This window comes from Mobula hypostoma, chromosome 17 (assembly GCF_963921235.1).
Source record: "Mobula hypostoma chromosome 17, sMobHyp1.1, whole genome shotgun sequence".
Taxonomy (NCBI): domain Eukaryota; kingdom Metazoa; phylum Chordata; class Chondrichthyes; order Myliobatiformes; family Myliobatidae; genus Mobula; species Mobula hypostoma.
The window spans coordinates 3948400-3970501 of record NC_086113.1 but is presented as its reverse complement, the minus strand read 5'-3'; the positions used below and the strand labels follow the sequence as shown (position 1 = coordinate 3970501).

Sequence of the window (22102 nt, the reverse complement as noted above, 5' to 3'; positions counted from 1 at the left end):
CCGACCACTCTGATCTTCAAGAGGACCAATTTTATCCCTTACTATCCTTTTGCTCTTATCATACCTGTAGAAGCTCGTTGGATTATCCTTCACCTTGACTGCCAAAGCAACCTCATGTCTTCTTTTAGCTCTCCTGATTTCTTTCTTAAGTTTTTTTTTGCACTTTTTATACTCCTCAAGCACCTTATTTGCTCCCTGTTTCCTATACATGTTATACATCTCTCTCTTCTTCTTTATCAGAGTTCCAATATCCCTTGAGATCCAAGGTTCCTTATTCTTATTCACTTTGCCTTTAATCCTGACAGGAACATACAAACTCTGCACTCTCAAAATTTCTCCTTCAAAGGCCTCCCATTTGCCAATCACATCCTTGCCAGAGAACAACCTGTCCCAATCCACTTTTTTTAGATCCTTTCTCATTTCTTCAAGTTTGGCCTTTTTCCAGTTTAGAACCTCAACTCGACGACCAGATCTATCTTTATCCATGATCTTTTTCCAATATTTTAATTAATTTATATATAAGAATACAGAGTACAGGAAAAAATATATGTCAATACATTAAACTAAATCACATATAAAGACTCCTTACCCTATATTCGTACAAATCAATTAAAACATTGAAAAATAAGAGTTTTGATATAAAAAAAATCTAACCCACTAGCAAGACAGAAGCTGATTAATAGAAAAAAGAGAAAAATGATTGTTAGTCATCATCTGTGCTTTAACAGCAAATCAAAGGTTTTGAAAATAATTCAGAAAGAGTTTATCCATGATCAAGTTGAAACTAATGTCCTAACTGGTTTCTTAGTAGGAGATCCAATATTGCATCCTCTCCAGTTGGTACCTCTATATATTGATTTAGAAAAACTTTCCTGAACACATTTTACAAACTCTAACCCGTCTAGACCTTTAACAGTATGGGAATCCCAATGAATATGGGGAAAATTAAAATCCCCTATCACAACTTTATGTTTCCTGCAATTGTCTGCTATCTCTCTGCAGATTTGCTCCTCCAATTCTTGCTGACTATTGGGTGGTCAAAAACACAACCCCATTAATGTGGTCATACCTTTCCTGTTTCTCAGCTCCACCCATATGGCCTCAGTAGACAAGCCCTCTAATCTGTCCTGCCTGAGCACTGCTGTAACACTTTCCCTGACGAGCAATGCCACCCCCTCCCCCGCACCCTTCATTCCTCTGCCTCTATCACGTCTGAAACATCGGAACCCTGGAACATTAAGCTGCCAGTCCTGCCCGTCCTGCAGCCAAGTTTCACTAATGGCTACAATGTTATAATTCCATGTGTCAATCCACGCCCTCAGCTCATCAGCCTTCCTCACAATACTGATTGCATTGAAATAGACACACCTCAGAAAATTATTACCACCACACACAACCATTCTATTTGTCACTTTGCATGAACTTTTAACATTATTTACTTTCAACACCACCCCCCCCCCCCACTCCACTATCTGCTCTGGCACTCTGGTTCCCATCCCCTGCAAATCTAGTTTAAGCCCTCCCCAACAGCACTAACAAACCTCCCTGCAAGGATATTGGTCCCCTTGTAGTTCAGGTGTAACAGACTGCAAACTTGCTGTATTAGCTGTATTTATCAAAACATTACTCCCAGAGTGAAAACTCAGCCATATGATGATCTAAAAACTTCATACAGGACAAGCTTCATTCAAAGTTCCATACATGGAGTACAACGAGTCTCTTACAATAATGCTGGTCAGCCACTTTAAGTAAGTATTCTCTAATCCTCCAGCATGAGAATACTGTGACTAGTGGTGTGCCACAGGGATCAGTGCTGGGTCCATTGTTATTTGTCATCTATATCAATGATCTGGATGATAATGTGGTAAATTGGATCAGCAAATTTGCTGATGATACAAAGATTGGAGGTGTAGTAGACAGTGAGGAAGGTTTTCAGAGCCTGCAGAGGGACTTAGACCAGCCGGAAAAATGGGCTGAAAAATGGCAGATGGAGTTTAATACAGACAAGTGTGAGGTACTGCACGTTGGAAGGACAAACCAAGGTAGAACATATAGGGTTAATGGTAAGGCACTGAGGAGTGCAGTGGAACAGAGGGATCTGGGAATACAGATACAAAATTCCCTAGAAGTAGCATCACAGGTAGATAGGGTTGTAAAGAGAGCTTTTGGTACATTGGCCTTTATAAATCAAAGTATTGAGTATAAGAGCTGGAATGTTATGGTGAGGTTGTATAAGGCATTAGTGAGGCCGAATCTGCAGTATTGTGTTCAGTTTTGGTCACCAAATTACAGGAAGGATATAAATAAGGTTAAAAGAGTGCAGAGAAGGTTTACAAGAATGTTGCCGGGACTTGAGAAACTCAGTTGCAGAGAAAGGTTGAATAGATTAGGACTTTATTCCCTGGAGCGTAGAAGAATGAGGGGAGATTTGATAGAGGTATATAAAATTATGATGGGCGTAGATAGAGTGAATGCAAGCAGGCTTTTTCCACTGAGGCAAGGGGAGAAAAAAACCAGAGGACTTGGGTTAAGGGTGAGGGGGGAAAAGTTTAAAGGGAACATTAGGGGGGGGCTTCTTCACACAGAGAGTGGTGGGAGTATGGAATGAGCTGCCAGACGAGGTGGTAAATGTGGGTTCTTTTTTAACATTTAAGAATAAATTGGACAGATACATGGATGGGAGGTGTATGGAGGGATATGGTCCGTGTGCAGGTCAGTGGGACTAGGCAGAAAATGGTTCGGCACAGCCAAGAAGGGCCAAAAGGCCTGTTTCTGTGCTGTAGTTTCTATGGTTTCTATGATGTGGGGAGAAGTATGCTCCTGGGTTCTCGGACTTGATTAGGCGAGGTAGGTTGGCCACAAAATGTAGCACAAATCTTTTTTTAAAAATGCCAATAGTGGAAATGAAAGCAAAAAGGAAGAAAGTAACTAAACAAGTAAACAAATACAAATGGCTGAAAAACAGTAAAATAATGTTCACTTCCATTAAGCCAATGATTGCAGGGTTTTCCCCTGCAATTTCCATTTCATAAAAGAGAGTTAAATTTTAAAGCAGACTTCCAAGCACAAAATAAGAGACCTCCTCATATAAATAATATTCAGCCACATATAGAGTCTAGTTACATTGTGTAGTAACATCTGTGCATTTGAGGAACTGCACACAGAGGATGTGGTACCAATCTTCACCCTGACAGTAGACAAAGTATTCAAGATATATCAGTGCCTGTGGTAGCAAGCAGCAAGTAGGGAGGAAAACATTTTGATATAAAGAACTTTTAAGACATAAAACAAAATATCAGAATTGGCATTAACTTCCTTGGTGATTTCGCTATTCCTTCAGCCATGGTGTTTAAAGATGGCTGAAGGAATAGTGTCTGTACAGTAAATATTGGAACTATATAAAACTTAAGTCAGACCACACTTGGAGTGTTGTGTGCAGTTCTGGTCGCCTGATTAAACAAAGGACGTGGAAAGGGTGCAAAAGAGGTTTACTAGGATGCTGCCTGGATTAAAGAGTATGATCTATAAAGAAAAATTGGACAAACTTATATCTATGAGGAAAGGTAGAGTGAGCCAGGGCTTTTTTCTTTGGAGTGGAGGATGATGAGAGGTGTCCTGATAGAAGTGTACAAGTGACTTAGATTGAGTGGACAGCCAGACTTTTTCCAAGAGTTGAAATTTCTTATACAAGGGGGCATATTGGTAAGGTGGTTAGAGGAATCCCAATATCTGTCAGCAATAATAAACCTTATTCTGAACTGCATATGTACACTCAGAGATCAATATAACTCCTTGAGTTATGAGGCTACAGCACCAACTCTGTACTAGCTTAGCACTTTGAACCCCCAATAATTGCATAAAAGTACCTGGAATAATTGTTTATCATACATGAATCTTGTACTTGATTGCACAGTTTGTCTTATTTTGCATATTGGCTGTTTGTCAGTAAAAAGGAGGCAAATAGGAAGTAAGTGATTGCAAGCTAATCAATGTAGTTTCAGTGGTAGGCAAAGTAAAGAGCCAAAGTTCTACGTGACAGGCTTGTCAGAGAGGTTAAAGTATCAAAGGGACAGGCAAACAGGATTCAAAATTGGCAAAGGCTTGATTAAATTTGCTGATAATACAAAAATTGGCCTATGAAGAGGAAAGCCTTTGAGACCAGGAAAATACAAATGACCGAGTCAGTTTAGCAGTGAAAAATGGCAAACTGAAATCTAATCCAGAGAGATTATGTATTTGGAGAGCTGCATAAAATAAGGGAATGTATAATAAATGGGAGGTATTGAGTGGCATCAACATAAGGTGAATTTACCACAGGAAATTATCTATTTCAGTCTTATTATATTTTAATATGTTTTAGGTTTTAATTAATGCCAAGTACTCAATCTGGCAATGAAATGAACTACACATGAGAATTTTTTAAAATGTATTTTAACCTTTTTCCTTTCTCTGGTTTCCATTCTTAATCTGATTTTCTCTATCTGATCTGGCACTGAATTACTGATTCTAATTTAAACTTCCTGGATCAACCTGCTCTATAGATTTCACTGTATTTTTTGCTGATTAGATGTTCTGATATTTGCCCAGTTCTTCCAGATACTCCATAGTGGGTGTCATGTCAATTCAATCGCCTGTTTACAAAAACTTCCAGTGTAAAATTTCAGTGATGTTAAGGTTTAAGGAATTGCAGATTCAGTTTCCATGAATATATGCCCAGTCTCTATTTCTGGAATACAATTGTTTGCTAAGAACATTACAGATCAGAATCTGACAAGCAATTTACACAGTGCACCATTTAGATAGCAGGCAGAAAGTTTTCTTTCATGATTCATTTAAAAGATTACTGAAGTCATAAATGGATGAAGTGACTCACTGCGTAGAAACAAGTGGTGAACTGCAACTTCATTTTAACTCCCAAAACAATTCACTGAAGGGAAACAATTTTACTTTAGGAAAGCATACCGTGGTTTACTGCTGCAAAATAATTTTCCGAGTTCAATACTTGCTCAAACTTTTGGCACTTGAAACTGTGAAATCGTTAAGGAGGGCTCAGAGGAGATTTACCAGGATACTGCCTAGATTAGAGAGCATGTCTGATGAGGATAGGCTGAATGAGCTAGGGCTTTTAGAGTGAAGGAGGATGAGAGGTGACTTGATAGAGGTGTACAAGGTGATAGAGACATTAGATCAAGTGGATGGCCAGAAACTTGTTCCCTATGATGGAAATGGCTAATACAAAGTGAAACGATTCTGATTCTGATCATTTTTAAGGTGGTTGGAGGAAAGTATAGAGGGGATGTCAGAGGTAAATGTTTTTTTTACACATAGAGTGGTGAACATGTGGAACACCCTGCGAGGGGTGGTGGCGCAGACAGATACATTAGGGGCATTTAAGTAACTCTTACATAGGCAACATGGATGATAGAAAAATGAAGTGCTATGTGGGAGGGAATGGTTAGATTGATCTCATAGTAGGTTAAAATGTCAGCACAATATCATGGGCATAAGGGCCTCTACTGTGCTGTAACATGCTAAGCAGGACACTAAGACATGAGACAAGTGAAGTGCACAGATATTTATGTCACCCTTTCTGTATCAGATTTGCTCCAAACTATACACTCAGTAGCTACTTTATTAGGTAGACCTTTCACTAGGTTGGTAACATAAATAGCTAATCAGCCAATCATGTGGCTGTAACTCAATACATAAAAACATACAGACATTGTTAACAGGTTCCATTGTTGTTCAGACCAAACATCTGCATGGAGAATAAATGAGATCTAAGTGACTTTGACCATGGAATGATTGTTCAAGCCAGGTGGGGTGGTTTGAGATCTCAAAAACTGCTCATCTCCAGGGATTTTTATGCACAACAATCTCTAAAGTTTATAGAGAATGGTGCAAAAACACAAAAAAAAATCCAGATAGTAGCATTTCTGAGGGCAAAAACACCTTGTTAATGAGAGAGGCCAGAGGAGAATGGATAGACTGGTTCAAGCAGACAGGAAGGCGACATCAAATAACCATGTGTTAAAACAGTGATATTCAGAAGAGCATCTCTGAACACACAACATATCGAACCCTGAAGAGGATGGGCTACAGCAACAGATGACCATGAACACTACGTAGTGGCCAGTTTATTAGGTACAGGAGGTATCTGATAAAGTGGTCACAGAGTATCACAAAATTACTCTTAGAATACATCGATATTGTTGACACACCAATGGATGATACAACGATGTGGAGCTTATCCAAAGAAAAAGTCAACATAGATTTTGGAGAAACACACCACAATGCAGGAGGAACTCATTAGGCCAGGCAGCACCTATGGGAAAGAGTACAGTCAACGCTTTGTGCCGAGACCCTTCATCAGGATCGAAATGTCGACAATATTCTTTTCTATAGCTGCCTAGCCAGTTGAGTTCCTCCAGCATTCTGTGTGTGATACTTGGATTTCCAGCATCTTCAGATTTTCTTTTGCTATAGATTTTGGAGAGTACCTTAACTTATCAAAAAAAGCCACTTTAAAACATACGAAATACCAAATCAATTTGAGATCATGGAGCCCACAGTCACTGGTGACATTGTTAATAATAGTCATAGTCATACTTTATTGATTCCGGGAGAAATTGGTTTTCGTTACAGTTGCACCATAAATAATTAAATAGTAATAAAACCATAAATAGTTAAATAGTAATATGTAAATTATGCCAGCGTTATGACAACGTTATGACAAATTACGACAACGTTCCTAAGAGATGTGCTCCTTCTGTGATTAAAAAAAACTTGCGAAATTATTTTGAGTTAAAAATCAACTTCTTGGGTAAATGATACTAGAGAGTTTGGTAATAGTTTATTCTTGGAAAAGATTATTAAGTATAGCAGAAATAAAAATAGGATATTTGATGAAATAGGCTGTCATATACACACAGCATCTATGATCCATCGTGAACACCACAAAGGCTTTATGAACTGTGGACTCAGCCTTTTAGACCTGAAACTCCTGGACTAGGTTGATGTGAAATCTACATCAATATAGGGTGGCATGGTAGTGTAGTGGCTAGCATGTCACTTTACAGTGATCAGTGTTCAATCTCCATTGTTGTCTGCAAGGAGTTTGTACCTTCTCTCAGTGACCGCATAGATTTCCTTGGGGTGCTCCAATTTCTTCCCACATTCCAAAGACATACTTGTCAGTAGGTTAATTGGTCACTTGTGTAATTGGAGGCATAGGCTCAGTGGGCCTCCAATTACTGTACTGTATCTCTAAGTTAAATCTAAATTAAAATACCGAAGCCCTGGACAACATGCATCACTTCTGTCGTCATAGTTCAATCCTCAGTAATGGTTAAGTCTCGACAGGTAATTTCAAACTTATCAGCTAAGCCTCTGCCATCTTTGGCAAACACTTCTGTATGTCTAGAAAAATTAACCACTAATCCTGAGTACAAAGGTGAATGCCAAAGAACGTCCCTCCACAGTCCAAGTTCACAAGAGCTCTTTACCCACACCATTACCCAACTGACTTGCTCAAAGTGGACCACGTCTATTAATTACTCTGCTTTGTTCAATGATTGATTTGTTGAGTATACAAAAAATGAGAGTCCAGTTGCAGGCGTGAATTAAGATCAACATTCACACCACTTTGAAAGCTCACAGGAGAATTCCTCTCATATGGTAGCAAAGTTACCATCTCAGAAATGACAGAGAAAATAGAGATGAAAATTACCAACACTCAGATGTCCATATATAAAGGAAGAAATTTCTCAGATTGGGAACTGTAGACAGAAATTAAAAATAATATGGAATAGCATATTGAGAGAACAAAACTCCAATAAGATAATTACTGACAAAACATGAACAAACATAGAGAGCCATAAATAAATTAGGCAATATTAAGAATGACATATTGTGATGAGTCAGAATGAAACAACACATCAGTTATGATGTAACAACTTGCTCATTTTATAGAACAAACCAAAAAATAGAACCACTGAAACCTCCAGGGTACCACATTAACCATACTAGAACCATACAAGTAGGAACCTTTGATTAAGATCACAAAGTTGAAAGATAATTTTGATCAGAATAACAAGGGCAATGAAAATTAATTTACGATTTACAGACATACTAATTAATTGCAACCTACATATGGTCAAACTAAACATTATTATTTTCACGCTGGCTTGTGTATGGATGAAAAATAAAACAGTAACTGTTTGTAAGGAAGAAGAAAGTTTTGGGGAAAAGAAGCATGATTAATGTTTTGCATAGCAATTCAATACCTAACATCATTTTGATTCTGTCTCTTAGCATATATCTGTCCAATCAAAGCTGCATTGTAAATTCACATTTAGATCAGGGATTTATAAGACAACTTTAACTCTGTTGAACATTATACAATAGTAACTCAAGAGCAATTTTGACAGAATTATCAGTAAGAATCACAGGAGATCTTGCTATAAAAGTACCTATTTTAAAGCATTGCCAAAACTGCTTTAAACATTGCAGTTTTAAAACTAAATATTTGAATTTAATATAATACAAAATAAATTATAAATATACTAATTTATACCATCTTCACCAGCATAACTATTTCCATGTTGTCTAGTTACCCACTCACCATCACTAAACCGTGGTTAAATCAAGTGAACATCAACAGGAATTTATCCATTCTGGTCAACAGGAATTCTATAGCCCAAATTTGCTAAGATATATCATAAATCAAAGATTTTAGAATTAATAAGCTACAAGATCTAAATTCTTGCTTATTTAATAAACATTGTTGACAAGTAAACCATTTCTGGCTTTACAATTCTGCAGATCAGAGTTTTCAACTTGAGTTGTACACTTCAAATATATCCTCTGATAAATGCTACCAGAATGAAAGATACAATAATAAAAATGTGTATACATAATTCAGAATGTAAAAAATAGGCATGTGGAAGTGATTTCAGAGCTCCAAAAATCATAACCTCAAACAGTAAACCACTTACTGATTCTTCCAGTGAAATAGTCTAGTGTTGAATTAACAGAAGAAATTGATCCAAAATTATTTAGTACCTTTCAGCATTTTTAATAAATTATGAACACAACAGTAAAAAAAAGATGCAATAATTTCAGTGTTTTGATCTCAGGATATTACAGGGACATGTATACTGTTTTCATACATTAAGGTATGATCTAATCAGCAAACAGTGTTCATTAAAAAAAAGTTCCACATTATCATTAGAGCTTACATGTAAAAGTAAAAGCACGTATTTTGATTTTTAAGTCGTGTGTAATTTTCAGACCACAAACATATTTCTCCAGATGTATACTTGCTGACAGGACAAACCAGTAATAACAATAAAGTCAACCATGCACCTGTGCTGAAATATCACTCTACACCACATAATAATGCTGCTAAATGAGCAGAATTAATTAAGCACCTGGATGCCATTCAAACTGCTGTACAGACATTGATTCTCCAAATATTATATAAACAACTTCTTTTTTCATTTAGAAATACAGCGTGCAACAGGCCATTCTGGCCCAATTCGCCATACCACCCAACAACCCACCTATTTTACACTAGTCTAATCACAGGACATTTTATAATGACCAGCTAACCTACTACTCACATCTTTGGGCAACACACACAAAAAATGCTGGTGAACGCAGCAGGCCAGGCAGCATCTATAGGAAGAGGTACAGTCGACGTTTCGGGCCGAGATCCTTCATCAGGCTGCCTGGCCTGCTGCGTTCACCAGTATTTTTTATGTGTGTTGCTTGAATTTCCAGCATCTGCAGATTTCCTCGTGTCTGTGTTTTTAAACTCACATCTTTGGACTGTGGGAATAAGCACCCGGAGGAAACCCATGTGGTTACAGGAGAAAGTACAAACTCCTTACGTGTGGTGCCAAAATTGAACACCAAACATTCCAAAATGAAACTCTTGGAGCTTCATTGCCAAAAGTGAACGCAGGAACACTTATACAGCTTCGAAACCGCTAAATGCTATGCTACCCTTGATAGATAAATAACACTTGTACAAACATCAACAAGTTAAAAATTAATATTTTTAATCACTATATCAATAACAAAACAGCAGAGTATTAACATAGGAATTCATACATTGGTGGGATTAAAATTGTATAGAGGAAACAGTTCATGGTTATAAAATTAAATGATGAAAATCATATAACTGGTCATTGCAATTACAATAGTAATGGAAAATTAATCATTAATAGTTTAAAATGCGAAAAAATGCAATATGTGACAAGTCCATAAAGCACATGTAAATACCATGGCAGACACTGATACTGACCAAGAACAAAACTAAATTTGAAACAAAATCTGAAAATCACATAATTTGCTCACAGCCAGATGTAACATTTCTTGAAACAATTGCAAATTGATGTTTTTTTAAACAAAGAAAGACTCAGCTGAACAAACAGCTAGTGAACAAAAGCCTTTAATTATTCACTACTGCTGATGTGATCAGCATTAAGTGTACTATCAGCAATGCGCATGAAGTCCAGCTAACAACTCCAGTCTACTTTATTACTTCAAACTTAGAACACTGCCGAACCAATTAAATTCGTAATGGAATGGCTAACTAAACTTATCCCCCCTGCCTACACAATGTCCATATGTTTCCATTTCCCTCACATTCATGTGCCTATCTAAACATCTCTTAAAAGTCTCTATTATATCTGTCTGTACATCCATCTCTGTGATGGATAGAACATTACAGCACAGTACAGGCTCTTTGGCCCATAATGTTGTGCTGACCTTTAACCTACTCTGAAAATCAATCTAACCCTTCTCTCCTAAATAGCTCTCCATTTTTCTATCATCTATGCGCCTATCTAAGGGTCTCTGAAATGTATCTGCATCTACCACCACCACTGGCAGGGCGATTCACACTCTGTGTGAAAAATAAACTATCTCTGACACTGTACCCCATACTTTACTCCAATCACCTTCAAATTATGACTTCTTATATTAGCCATAAAATTTATTATGCATATTTTATGCATAAATTCACATATCAATTCTTCTCAGCAACAAATACAGTATTTACTTAAATATTACAATACACATCTTTCGGATAAAACTACAAGATAATTCCAATCACCTCCATCTGTACCCATCAGTTTCCACTAAAAGATTTAAAGTTAAATTAGCTTTATTGCACTTGAAAGCAAACAAGATGCTTCTGGAAACAATCTGCAAAAAGCATATATTTTTCCAGTATTTCTGTTCATGATAATTCATTTATTAGTTCTTACCTGCAGTTTGGGGGAGGATCGAGTGTAATTTCTGCGAGTTCTTTCTGAATCCTGTAAGGAGGCACAACATGACAGCAGTTCAATAGGAATATATTATTTCCGAGCAACACACACAAAATGCTGGAGGAACTCAGCAGGCTAGGTAGCATCTATGGAAAAAAATACAGTCAACGTTTCGGGCTGAGACCCTTCTGCAGGACTACAATTCCATTTTAACAAACCAATGATCTCAGATTTTTATACTATCATTACTTGAATACTAACCAAGTAATGTGAAACAAGAATTTTGGTATATAGCCCAATGTATATTCTTACCACTTGAATATCAATGAAAAAGAAATTAAGAAAATCAGAATCAGATTTAATATCACTGGCATATGTCATAAAATATGCTGTTCTGCATATATAAAATGAGAAGAAAGCATGTCCTAGGTGATGCAGGGATAAATTGTGAACTTAATGTGTGGATAAACATAGCCTGTGAGGTTCCTCCTAGGTCTTTGGTGTGAGGGAAACATTAACAAAGATGTGCCTAGGCACAAACAGGAAGGTTAACAACATGCAAACCAGAGCACTACAATAGCGTGGTGCTTAGCGCCATACTGTTACAGCTCATGGCATCAGTGTTCAGAGTTCAATTCTGACACCATCTGTAAGGGGTCTGTTCATCCTCCCTGTGGAATACGTAGGGTTTCCCAGGTGCTCTGGTTTCCTCCCAAACTCAAAAGACCTACCAGGTAGTAGGTAAATTGTTCATTGTATATTGTCCCATTATTAGGTTAACCAGGTGGCACTTGCTTGTGGTGTGGTACACCTCAAAGGGCCGGAAGGCCCTATTCCATGCTGAATCTCAACAAAAAAAAACAAAGAAACAAACAAACCCAGGGTGGATAACACTTTGGCAATTTTCCACTATTCAAGAAGGATGTCATATTATTTAAGCAGAACCAGCTTTAATGCATGAGAGACCTGCTTTGACATTATTTAAAGATTTGTCTCAACTTGTCCAAGTCATGAATCTGATGCTCCAAACTGCTTCTCAGGTGACACCTCTTAATTTAAGCATTAATCCTCACACCAACCTACAAACATAATCCTTAGCTTCCAGTCACCTGTCACTTCAATTCTCCATCCCAATCTGATCTCTCTGCTTTTGGCCTCTTAAATTATTTCAACAAAGCTCACTGCAGCCACTAGGAATAATATCTTCCATTCAAGCGCATTATAACCCTTAGGGTCGTCCAGCAATGCTGTCTTTTCACTACTACCATTAGGCTCCTGAACCGGTGTGGGTAATTTCACTCACCACAACCCAGAACTGATTCCATAACCTAAAGACTCACTTTCAATGACTCGTGACAGCTAAAGTTCTCAATACTTCTTTATTTCTTGGGAGAATTTGTCGATGTTGTTTGTTCATCTATATGTAGATAATTTTGTAAATTGTATTGTACTTCTTTATTTTCCAGAAAATGCTTACAAGAAAATTAATCTCAAGGCAATATATGGTAACATAGACTTACCTTGATAATAAATTTTACTTTGACTTAGGGCAGAAGAATTATTTTAATAATTTCAGGTGACAAGTTGTTGCACATTATGACAGAGCCATCCAGTTCTGGTGGAAGAGGACAGAATGCTGCCAGGTACAGGTTTGCACAACCCTATCCAAAAATGTTTGGGGCCAGAAGCGTTTTGGATTTCAGGTTTTGGAATATTTGCTTGGGGATGGGACCCAGGTAAAATCACCAAATCCATTTACATTACATATTCAGTTTATACATATATCCTGAAGGTAGTCTTGCGCATGAAATAATAATGTGTACACTGAACCATCAGAAAGGGAAGCTGCCACTACTTTGGCCACCCAGGTGGACGGTCAGTGGTTCTTTGGCATCGCTATCATTCCTGACTCTGAATTTATGTGTTACTGTTAAGCAGTCTATGTCTTAGACTCGTTCTTCATACATATATACCGATGCAACTGTTCAGCGTGTTAGCTTCATCAGCGGTGATCTTGGCAAACTGATCAATGAATTTCCCTGCTGCTTCCTGTTCAGCAGATGCTTTATCACCAAAAATCTTTAAAAATTTAATGCCGTGCCTTTTTAAAAATTTTCTGCAACAAGCCTGCTGAACATTCACAATTACTTTCAATTTTTGGTTTGTCATGATAGACCTTTACTCATTTCACGATCAGCATACCAATAAGTGGCATTTGTTCACTCTGACGCCGACAAATCCAATCTTTCAATACGTAATCAAGATCCTCATTTTTTGCCTTATGCAGAGTTTTACCTTTTTTTATTATTAACTTCAGCATATTTCAGCATGGAACTTTAAGTTTGCCTGTCTGGCCATTCCAATACTGTCCTCTGTCAGATGCTTCACACTTACACCACTGTCAAGTTTTTCCAAAAACTTGATTTTGTGTTATAGGTAAAGATAAATGCTTCCTCTTTATCTTTTCACCTTTAACCATTGGGGTAACTAACTGCAAGCCTTTTGACATCTTCAGTGATAGTTTCACAGCATGGAACAGAGAATAAGCACAAAACACATAATAATCACTGATACCTGAACCTTCCCAGCACTTCGAGGAGCTTTCCCTTTGTGGTGTCATGTCAGTGCCCAAAAACATCTTGGATTTAGGAAGCTTTCGGATTTTTGGATAAGGGGTCCTCAACCTGCACCTGGCTTTTAGGACTGTATCTAGGGGGAGGGGTTCATGATTGGCATTTGATGTCAATGACCTTGGGGTGGGGGCAGCTGGGGCTGAGTTGGTCTTCAACCCGGGACAGTAGATCTTTTTTCTCTTCCCTCAGAGACTGACACTGTCTTTCAGCATTTTCTGTTATATTTTCAGATTTCCAACACCTGCACGTTTGATTTTCAAGGCTCGATAGCAACAGCCAGCTTTACCTTACTATCAGCTTTCATGAACATTCACTATTCCTAAACTGTTGAACTGCTTATAAAAACATAATACACTGCGCAAGCAGAAAATTCCTTCCACTCAACACAATCCATTAAACTCCAGTTCAGTCATCCCTCTTCCTTACAAATTACCTCTAAATGAACTAGACTGTTTCCAAAGTTCAAAATAAATTTATTATCATATAAGTATATGTTACCATTTACTACCCCAAGATTCATTTTCTTGCAGGCATTTACAGGAAAAAAAGAAATACAATTGTATTTTACGAAAAACTATACATAAACAGACATAGACTATTCACCAAAGAACAATGTGCAAGACGACAAACTGGGCAAATAAAAATAATACTGAAGAGTCATTGAAGTAAGTTTGTAGATTGTAAAATCAGTTCAGAGTTGAGGTGAGTGAAGTTATCCATGCCAATTCAGGAGCCTGATGGTAGTAGGATAACTGTTCCTGAACCTGACAGTGTGGGTCCTGAGGCTCCTGTTCCTTCTTCCCAATGGCTGCAATGAGAAGAGAGCATGGACTGGATAGGCCCTGATCCATCAGTCAGTATAGTCTGCACTGTGCATCGATATGTTTGTTAAAGTTTTTGGTGACATGCCGAATATATGCAAACTTCCAAGATAGCAGAGGCATTTTCATGTCTTCTTTGTGATGGCACCAAAGAATTTAAAGTTACTGACCCTCTCTCTCCATATTCATTCCATTAATGAGGGCTGTCTCATGGACCGCTGGCTTAATACCATATTTAACTATGAGATCATCTTTAGTGATGACAAAGCTATATGTCTAAGATCCCCTTTTTCATCATAGCATCCTCACTCAACTCTCATCACCTCTCATATTGTATGCTACCAAAACCCTCATCTATCCATTTGTCAGCTGAAGATCCAAATCATACCATAAACCTCAGGTCACCTAAAATTCTACAACTTGCAACAGGTATGATTTTCAAAAATTCTCTGGTTAGCTAATCCCTTCATTTACAATAATCACAAAATACTGCAGGAATTCGGCAGGTCAGGCAGCATCTGCAAGGGTGAATAAACCTCAATATTTTGGACCAAGACCCTTCATCAGGATTGGTGGAGTCTTAGCCCAAAATGTTGATTGTTTATTTCTCTCCATAGATGCAGCCTGACCTACTGAGTTCCTCCAGCATTTAGCACATTGCATCTGCAGAACATCTTGTATAATCATTGTTTTCAAATATCTCCATAGATCAGCCTCTTTATGATTTTCACAATACTACATGGATGATACTTAAGCCTTCAGCAACAAAGCTCAGAACCTCTTTGACTCTTTTGCTTTCTTATCATGTTTGTTGACAACTGGATCCAAGTATTGACCTTCTACCCTAATGATTTTATATAACCTTGAATAACAGTTGACTTAACAATTCACCAATTACTTGTCTTTGCAAGTTCATCTTTGTTGAGTTGTTGTAGTCATTGAAGTTTTGACAGGAACCCACTGAAATTCCAGTTATTTGAAATCCTGCATTTCTATCCGCTTAAACTAAAGCATACTAATGGATGGCTTACTTTGGAAGTCTACTTCCTCAACAATCTGTGTGTGGATTTAGCAAGGCTGCATTTCTGGTGAGGTGTACAGACATCTAAAATAGGAATGAGATTTAATTGTTATGTTCAGATGAAACGATTTTTGTTTTATTATTCAGCCACCAATGGACTGTATGTGATTGCTGGTGCTGTGTACCACATAGCTGCTCTGAGTGATAGAAAACCCTCTGACTTATGGGCGACTCTAACCTGCTGTGCTCAAAAAAGGAAAGAAAAGAGATAAACATTTCTCAGGGAACTAAGTCATCCTTCGTGCTAGTAATCAAGAGGCAGTGAGGAAAAGCTTTCCAAACAATGTTACACTTAGAGTGACCCCCCCCCCAGGACAAGGACAAAAAATATATTTAAAGTCATCATATATATCAATGCCAATCCCATCTCCCACAAAACCGCATCACCAGCTACACTCACCTTCCAATTATCTCCATAATCCACAACTCACACTTAATTTACAATAGCCCCTCACACTTACTATTATGCTATGCTTCACACCCACACAGGATACAGATGTTAGTTATTCAACCAGAGCAGGTGTATGTTACACAAGAGGCCCTTATGCTTCCATTATTCTTGGAGAACACAGTGCATAATTGACAGATGAGCAGGTAACACATGGATGTCCAAGTAGCTGACAGTGGTGTGGTTGAGATTACTGCATTCCTATACAAAATTCTCCTCACACTTAATACACATCCAACAATCTCTTCTGATTTACAAGTTACAGCTGATGCAAGTACCTACCTGCAAATCATTAACCCCTCCCCATCTTCACCCAGCATTGAAAAAGGAGGAGTAATGGAGCCAGTTTTGTGACCCACATAAACAACAGCACATCTGAAATCACTATTAAGTGTTTTAGGTCAATTTAGACCTGTATTACAATGCACATTAACTCACTTAGACAATCCAAATACTGTACTTTGCATTGTTGATAACAGCACAACTGATTCAGGTAAACTGCAGGAGCTGAACTACATGGCATTATCATTCTGGTGTGTTCACAACAGCTCGGGATACAAATGTCAATTTGTATGCAAATGTCAATTTGTGGCAGAGGGGACTTCCGGGTCATCAAGGGAATGGCGGCGTAAGGAAAAGGTCTCTCGACAAAAAAGGTAAACTGCCCCAAAATCGAATTTAGACAAATACTTAATATTGCATAACTATATTAATAAAAGGGGCAAGGATGATGTCTAAGAACAAGAATAAAAAGTCCGCTTCGAAGGCTGATAAACATAAAGAGATGCAGCAAGGCGAAGGGCCTAGCTCTCCCACGGCAAGCCAGGACGGAGATAATGAGGGGGAATCGGTGACTCTGTCTTTGATTCTCGGAGAGATTCGCGAGTTCCGACAAGATAACAGCAAACAGCTGGAAGATATTAAAGGAGAAATAGTAAAAACTAACTCGCGGATAGATGAAGCCGAAGCGAGGATTGTTGGAATTGAAGAGAAGCTACAAAATGCCGAAGAAGTGATAGCAGAAATGCTGAAGCTACAAGACCAACTCCAGTGGAAACTAATAGATCAAGAAGGCCGCTCGAGAAGGGAAAATGTGAGGATCTACGGAGTTCCCGAAGGAACCGAAGGTAAACCCGGATTGATGATTCCCTTCGTGGAGAAGCTGCTTAGAGAGAACCTTGATATACCGGCCGCAAAAGACCTACAGATAGAAAGGGCTCACCGCGCGTTGGCACCACAGCCTCCGGCAGGCGCCCAGCCCAGATCGATTCTGATCAGATTTCTCAGTTACAGAACGAAGGAAGAGGTGCTTAAAAGAGCATGGCAAAAGAAAGGTTTCATGTGGAACAACTGTAAAATCAGTTTAGACCACGACTACGCACCGGGGATTCTTGCCAGACGGAAGGAATATACGGAAACACGGAGAGTCCTGAAGGAAAACAACATCAGATTCCAGACCCTGTATCCAGCTCGGCTGAGAGTCTTTTACGACGAAGGGACAAAAACTTACGCTACGGTGGAGGAGGCAACGTCGGACCTGGCGGACCGGGGACTACCTATTAGAGTTATCACCCAACCGGAGTCGCTACTGGAGAGGATTCGGCAGAAATCGTGGCAGTTAGTGGGGCGAGGACGCTCCACTCGAACCAGAGTGTCAAACTACAAGGAAAAGCTGCAAATATTCAGACGCAAATGTACAGAGAATACAGATTAATTAAGAGAAATGACTGAAAAGAGTAAATCGGACTTAAAAGTAAAATGAAAACTGGTAACTGAAAATAATCTAGGCGGAATAACTTGAATGATAGCAATATGGTCGAGACATAAATAGGAGAAAATTCTCTATGATTATTCAAACTGCTGAGGGCCCTCTAACACAGGGTGAAGATAGAGGTTATCCCTCTGAACTGAGGCGGGTCGGTGCTCAGGCCTCACTGTGGGAAGTCGGGGAAAATTTTCAAATGTTATACGTTCAGAAATGTCTAGGGTGTGGTTATATGTCTTGGTTTACTGTTGAGAAGGGATTGCTTACTGTTTGGTTAGAAAAGGAGAGTGCTTTTTTTCTACTAGAGAAAAATGCAAACTGAATTGGTAAAAATAATTTCCTATAATGTTAATGGGGTTTTGAATCCAATTAAAAGAAATAAGATTATGTCTAAATTGAAAAAAGAGAGGGCACAAATAGCTTTCCTCCAGGAAACACATATGAGCCAATCTGAACATGGAAAATTAAAAAGAATGGGCTTTAAGCATGTATTTTATTCATCATATAAATTGAGTCACAAAAGAGGGGTAGCTACTTTAATATCAAGTACTCTTAATTATGAACATATTTCAGAGACTAGAGACAAAGAAGGACGGTTTGTAAAAATCACAGGAAGAATAGAAGGTACAGAAATAACATTGCTGAATGTTTATGCTCCTCCAGGTAGTGAATGGTCATTTTATAGACACATTTTTGACCTAATGGTCAGTTCTCGAGGGGTAGTAATTTGTGGAGGGGATTTTAATATTAGATTAAATCCTATATTAGATTCTTCAAGAATAGTTACTCAGAATAAACCTCTGACTCGGAAAGTGAATTCACTGATGGAGGAGTTGGGAATTATAGATGTCTGGAGGGAATTACACCCTACTAGTAAAGATTATACATATTACTCTTTCCCTCATTCAGCCTATTCAAGGATAGACTATTTTTTTATCTTTAATACAGATAGACTCAGGATAAAAAACTGTAATATTGCAACAATTGATCTGTCGGATCATAGCCCAGTCTCTATGTCTCTAATCCTGGAAAGGAAAATGAGGAAAACACTATGGAGGCAAATGTCAATTTGTGGAAATGTTACAATGATTCATTAAAACTGGACAATACAGTATTGTACAACTACTATATTTGTTTATCAAATGTGGAATAAATGCAAAATCAAACATTTCTTTTTATGCCTCAGAAATATATTTCATGCTTTGAAAAATTGACCTATTAGTATAATCAGGGAACTAATTTTAATAAATGAAAAATAGCTCTTTTCACAGTTCAGATTATCATCAATATGCTTGGAAATTGATTGCCATTTTGACCCTACTAAATGTACTACACATTCTTCCCATCCAGCTCTGAATTTTGGTGATAAAGTACTGTACTCTAATGCCACAATTAATTCTTGGCAATTATTGTTAGATTTGTATGAGACTTTCAATTAAATGTGCTGAATTAAAATGTAATCTGTAAAGTCCAACGCTTCATCCAGTAGTGATGTCAAAAACAATAATTATATTTGATCCACTTCCCTTCAACTATTTGGTTCATCAACCAACTGGCAAAACCCTATACACTACACTTTAGCAATACGATGACCACTTTGATCATTTTGGCTTTGTGTTTTTCTTGTTCCAATTGCATTCTGTCTTGTAAAAAATGCATAATTTATGTTTTTCTTGTGAATGCGGCTTATCTGATGCCATGTGCCTGTGATACTGCTGCAAGCAAGCTTTTCATTGCATCTGGGCAAACATGTACTTGTGCAGTTGATAATAAACTTGGCTTATTGACATCATACCACATCAAATGCTTTTCAGGAAATTTTTTAGCCAGAGTAGTGAATCTGTGGAATGCTCTGCCACAGACTGCGGTGAAGGCCAAGTCCGTCGGTATACCTAGAGCGGAAGTTGATAGTTTCCTGATTGGTCAAGGCATCAAAGGATATGGCGAGAGGTAGGTGTATGGGGTCGAGTGGGATCCAGGATCATCCACAATGGAACGGCACAGCATACTTGATGGGCTGAATGGCCTAATTCTGTTCTTATGTGCTGTGACCTTATGTTTATTATTTTATTAAGATCTTACAATTTTTCATGTATTGATATACTAAAAAAACTAATGAGTTATCATCATAAGCGCAAACACAAGGAAATCTGCAGATGCTGGAAATTCAAGCAACACACGGAAATCTGCAGATGCTGGAAATTCAAGCAACACACGGAAATCTGCAGATGCTGGAAATTCAAGCAACACACACAAAATGCTGGTGGAACGCAGCAGGCCAGACAGCACCCATAGGAAGAAGCACAGTCGACGTTTCGGGCCGAGACCCTTCGTCGTCAGTCCTAACGAAAGGTCTCGGCCCGAAACGTCAACTGTGCTTCTTCCTATGGATGCTGTCTGGCCTGCTGCGTTCCACCAGCATTTTGTGAGTTATCATCATGTTTAATTTCATTTATCAATGTGTCATTGTGACTCTAAAGAACCAGGGAAGCAGCTACTCAGCCTTGGCTCACTTGCATCTGAGTCAGCACATAATTTTGGCTGATGCTTTATTATATATGCAGGACTATTATCTTTCAGGTAGACTAATATGTTATAACATTGCTACAAAAAGGAGACACTCTCCAACATTCAGTGCAACAGTCCTGTTATACCAAAACAGAAAATACTAAACTGCTGCAAAGTTTAGTATGACTGGTGGTGCTAAACAGAATGAATTGTAGAGGGTCAAGATCAACATTTCACACTACCATGTAGCGCGTTTAATTCAACATTGAATTTCTGGGACAGTTTTTACTTCTGCTCCCTTGCTGTGAATAAGTTCACCCCAACAAACCACAGCTAGTTCCAGACCAGCATCTTCTAAAGGAAACATACTGTACAAGTCAGACCTTAGAATAAACATTCTGGATGGTGATGGTTGACCAGTGGAGAAACAAACCCTTATTTCTCCAAAGTAGCTCAATGTACACCAATGAGGTGAAGAGGAGAGACATCCTTTGCCCACGAAGAGATACAAATGCTTTTCAGCTAATATGCTCAAGTGCAGTGGAAGTGAACAAAATGATTCAAAGATTCAACGTACATATATAATTTATGAGAATATGTATGCCATATACAACCCTGAAATTAGTATTCCCACAGAAAGCCACAAAACAAACCAAGGAACCCATTCAAAGAAAAGCATTAACACCACCCCTTCCCCCACAATGCAAAGATTAGTTTTATTTGTCACAAGTACATCAAAACACTGAAACAGTGACATGCATTGCCTGCGTCAGAGATGTGCTGGGGCAGCCCACAAATGTCGCCGTGCTTCCAGTGCCAACATAGCATAACCACAGCTTACTAACCCTAACTGTACATTTTAGGAATGAGAGAGGAAACCAGAGCACGCAGATGAAACTACTGCAGTCACGGGGAGAATGTACAAACACCTTACAGACAGTGGTGGGAGTTGAACCCCGATCTTAAAGCTGGGACCGTGAAGGTTACACTAATCACTATGCTACTGTGGAGTTATAAAGGAGTTAAGCTGTAAGGACCTGGATACAACCTAGGAAGAGATTTAATGACCTCACAGAAGGTCAATTAAATATCCTCAGTTTCCTACTCCATTAAATGAATCATACACTTATTCAATGCAATGTAATACAGCCCATCACATTAGTATGGCAATCTCAATTGAGGTTAGGTCCAAATACTGCTTACTCCCAGCACAGCCCCAAACACTGTTGACTTCTCAGCTTTTACAATGTCCTCAAGCACAAAGCACAATGCATAGCACTCACTGAGAAGACACACTTTTCTTTCTCCTACTTCGTTACAAGGTTACACACAGTCACTGAAAATGGCAGCTGACTTTGAAGGGTGGGTGAAGCCTATCTACAGCAGCTCACATTGGCACTCACTACATAATACAAGAAAGGAGGAATCTGATCACAAACAAGAGAAAAATCTGCAGATGCTGGAAATCAAGCAACACACACACAAAATACTGGAGGAACTCAGCAGGCCAGGCAGGATCTATAGAAAAGAGTACAGATGACGTTTTGGACTGAGACCCTTCAGCAGG

At 38.4% G+C, this 22102-nt stretch overlaps 1 protein-coding gene across 1 annotated transcript in view; it reads right to left on the bottom strand.

Moving 5' to 3' along the window:
• LOC134357793 (ubiquitin-conjugating enzyme E2 E2) overlaps positions 1-22102 on the bottom strand; it is a 189021-nt gene that overhangs the window by 143928 nt on the left and 22991 nt on the right. Inside the window, exon 3 of the mRNA XM_063069450.1 lies at positions 11277-11327. Within this exon, the coding sequence (XP_062925520.1) occupies positions 11277-11327 (51 nt within the window). The remainder of the gene's footprint in view (positions 1-11276; positions 11328-22102) is intronic.